General features: G+C 45.1%; 1 protein-coding gene across 1 annotated transcript in view; it reads right to left on the reverse strand.

Moving 5' to 3' along the window:
- Positions 1 to 3,783, reverse strand: part of TMEM233 (transmembrane protein 233) — a gene marked incomplete at its 3' end in the record, with an annotated part of 7,439 nt that extends 3,656 nt beyond the window's left edge. The window contains exon 1 of the mRNA XM_010184920.1: positions 3,595 to 3,783. Within this exon, the coding sequence (XP_010183222.1) occupies positions 3,595 to 3,783 (189 nt within the window). The remainder of the gene's footprint in view (positions 1 to 3,594) is intronic.
- Between the last annotated feature and the right edge of the window lie 66 nt (positions 3,784 to 3,849).

Consider the following 3,849-nt stretch of genomic DNA (forward strand, 5'->3'; position numbering starts at 1 on the left):
TGAACCTTGCTGCTTGATATTCCTGAAGTAGGTACAGCAGTATCTGTCCTATATGGCATTAGATGTCCAGATACCTACAAGCTACTTTAAGAAAAAGCTGTAGAAATAATAAACTTTCCAAATAAACTTTCTAACTAAAGAGGAGTACAGCTATACAGGAACACTTGTCGCTATGCCAGTCGCTGACCCGACCAAAGCCAACACACTGTACATGGTTCGTCAGGATCCCAATTAGAAGAGGTTACTCCCTCAGAAAGCAAGTTCCATCCTTTGCTGTCCCATGACTTCTACCATCCTCACTGCTCACTGTCTCTGCTTAGGGAAACTAATATCCAGACAAGGCATCTGAATCCAAGGATAACAAATGCAGTCAAAGAACTTGTTACTATCAGAGGCAGGTAAGCCAAGATTGTCACAGCTTGACCACATACGTTGTTTGAAACATGCAAATGATTAAACAGAAACGTGTTGATGTAAAGAAGGAGTTAGGAACAAGCAATCAGGGAGAAAGGGCTTCTAAGAGACTGTTTTGAAGTTGTTACAAATCTAAGGCCCTATGGAATTAGATGACTGGACTCACGTACACATCTTTGAAACAAGAGACAATGACAAGTGCTGTACTGAGAAAGGCAAACAAAGTTTGTTCAACTATCAGACCTCAGTGCTGGTATTAGAATATATCTGATTCATTTTTCAGAGTTGTCCCACAGCCTCCCTTTAGCTCTAATTTCATGTCAGATACAGCCAGCCCACATGAGTCACTTCTCAGATACAACTGGCAGGTCACAGCCAGCTAAGAGCTCTTTGGGTTCACAACAGGGAGAGAAAACATGACTGCAGATAAGGAGCTGAGGAGCTCAGTGACACACTGCCTAGCCACAGCCTCAGACCAGAGAAGTCTCTTCTGTCACATGAGCCTCCTGACTGGGTACCCACACCCCATCCTCCCACCCTGATGCCTGTGGTCTCAGCTATGTAAGGAAGAATAGGAAATGTTTGAGCAAGGCACCTCTGGGGTCGAGTGAGCCAACTAATTGTACAGCAACATGATATAGCTGCTGAAAGCAACAGGAAGCAGGAGAACTGATAGTATCTGACTGGAACTGCAGAAGAGTATGGAGAACAGTAATCCTACCGCCAGGAGTCCTGGCCAGGACCCTGGGGAAAACAGATCTTTGTTTGCTAAAGCTACCAAGCAACCCTCACACCTGCAAGTAACCAGCAAATAGTTTGAGGGGGCTGCTCTTGTAATGCCAATGTATCAATACGCTGACGCCTTTAAGTGTCCATTCTACCAGCTGTACCCCTATCATGAGAAATGGATTTCTTTCACAAAGGAGGTAAGGAACGAGAAAAGGTTATAATCACAACAGGGAGAACTTGGGACAGGTTGATTCTAAAAATACAGTCAAGGAGGTAAGATCTAAAATGGTAAGTTTGTACCCCCAAAGGTGAGAAAGAAGTGAGGAAACCAGTGCTAGAGTTGTAAATGGGGCAACAGAAGACTGAAGACAAATCTGTCATTTAATTCAGGGGTGTGTTACAGCCCAGACTCTACTTTTAGAGTGAAAACATTGTCTGAATTGAGAGCACTTAAGGAGGACATGACACAGGCAAAGAGGGTGCTGAGCCATGCCTCTCTAGAAGCCAACAGTACTTTTCCTTCCAGGCTTCTTCTAGGAAGTAGAAATCCACAGTGAACTCCATGTTTATGGGTCTTTCTTTCCTGACACGAAATCTCAGGGAAGCTCTGCAAACTATAAAGGTATCTTCCGTAAGAAAATAAAACCCAGTCTTGGATCTTAGTGTTAACCCTTGGCAACTTTAGCAAACATGCTGAGAAAGAGAGGAAGGATGCAGATCCCAACCGAAGTGGAAATAAAACAGGCATAGGTTAAAACGCAGAACCTGGAATTGAGTTTAATGGAGCAGTGACAGGTTGCAGCTCTAAAGTACAGGGGAATCAGGCTGTGGAAAAGAGGCTGGACATGTTATTTTCATGGAAAAGGAGAGGTTTTAGGTAAGAATGATGTTGAAACAGAAGGCATTCATATAGAGTGGAGATGATTGGTTTGGTTTTTGTTTCCCCCCTTTAAGGGAGTGGGCAGCTGAGACCTGCACAGACTGTTTAGCATTCAGGAAGTGCTCTTCCCACCCTGGTTTCTACATATCCCCTGGTGACAGTTACTTAAGCCTGACTCCAAAAGCCTGCATGAACTTCAACTAGGCCGTGGGTGGAGATTTTTCCATATGGGGTGCAAAAATCTTTAGAGGCCAAATTCTGTCCTTGACAGTTAACTTCTGTGCAGCCCCAATGCTTTGGTGAAAAAGCACTGTCACAGTGAACAGATGCTCACAGCCCCAGATCATCAGCTCTCATTACTTTATATAGCACCTAAGTGTCCACAGACAGGAAGGATGCTGGGTACCAGCAGAACCAAACCTTCTCAAACCAAGGAAAAGAGCACATTGTATAGCTAAGTTAACCACAAAGAAAATAAACAGAAAAAAATGACAGCTAATACTTATCTAGACAAAAAGACGTTGTGTAGATGGCTTTGGAATAGCTCCTTTAAGTAATTTTCAAGCTTAAGCATGTATCCCAATATTTAGGTGTGATTTCTGATCAACCTTACTAGTTATAAAAGAGTGTGCTTTACTATATTTTACATATACGTAATTAATCTTATGCTTAATTGCAAAAAGAAACAACTATTTTTGCTTACCTTTTCTGCCTGTCTGTCAGAGAAAAGGATGAAAATACACAACATGTTTTAAACCCTTTTCAGCTCCTAAACAACAGAAATACATTGCAGTATTACTGATTACACTGATCACATATACTGTTAGAAAAGTCTGGATCTGACTGCAACTTTTAACTCAAAGAAGATTCTGCTCTAACAATCCCTTTGAAGTCAATGGGATTGCTGGATTATTAAGGACTGTGCAAATAAATTACAGTTTGTAGGAGTGAGGCTGTTCTCTCAGGACTTTTGTCAACAACCTACAATCATTATGGCCGTGCGTATTATTCTAGCAAAGAGTCAGTATCAGGCTAAAGAACCCGTTTACTGGAAAAAAGGCACTTTATCACATGTGATCAGCTGAAGTAGAAACCACGTCTGTTCCTTTGCAAATTTGATTTCTGCTCCCCAATTGCCACTTTCACACACAGACACTACATCCAATTCAGTGTGCAAGCTAGTTGACAAAACAAATCTCAGTAACTGGAATAAACCTCCCTCCCTTATACTGCCTGATATTGAAAACTTGATTTGAACTGCCTTTCCTTCCACATTTTGTATCTGCTGCTGGGATAGCTAAGTAGACAGACACCCTGACTGAGCCGCTGATGCTCTCAGGCTCGCTGCCTCACCTAACTTTGTCCACACGCACCAGGGACAAGTGATTACTAAAGACGGCTTTGGGATGCCCGTTACCCTGGTGGCTTTTCAGGTCCCGCTTTGCTCCTGCAGGTCCCGGCTGGGAGCACTGTGGCTGTGGCCGGACCGGCATGGGTAGCCGGAGGTCACTCCGCCAAACAGCCAGCCCCAAGCTGACGGCCACTTGGGCACCCGGCAGGTTACTACTCACCATGACAGCAAAGACGAAGGCGACGATGTTGACGGGATAGGCGGGACAGAAGCAGGAGAGGATGCTGAGGAGCAGGTAGTTCTTGGGCCGCGGCTGTGGTGGCTCGTCGGGCAGCTCATCCTCGATGTTGGTCTCGGGGCTGTTTTCCAGAGCCCTCTTGATGTCGGCACCGGCGGGGAGCGCAGACATGGGGCTGCGGTGCGGCGGGCGGGCGGCTCGAAAAGCCCAGCGCCGCGCTCCGGGCAGGCGAGCCCC

Source organism: Mesitornis unicolor, unplaced genomic scaffold, assembly GCF_000695765.1.
Source record: "Mesitornis unicolor isolate BGI_N332 unplaced genomic scaffold, ASM69576v1 scaffold46535, whole genome shotgun sequence".
NCBI lineage: Eukaryota > Metazoa > Chordata > Aves > Mesitornithiformes > Mesitornithidae > Mesitornis > Mesitornis unicolor.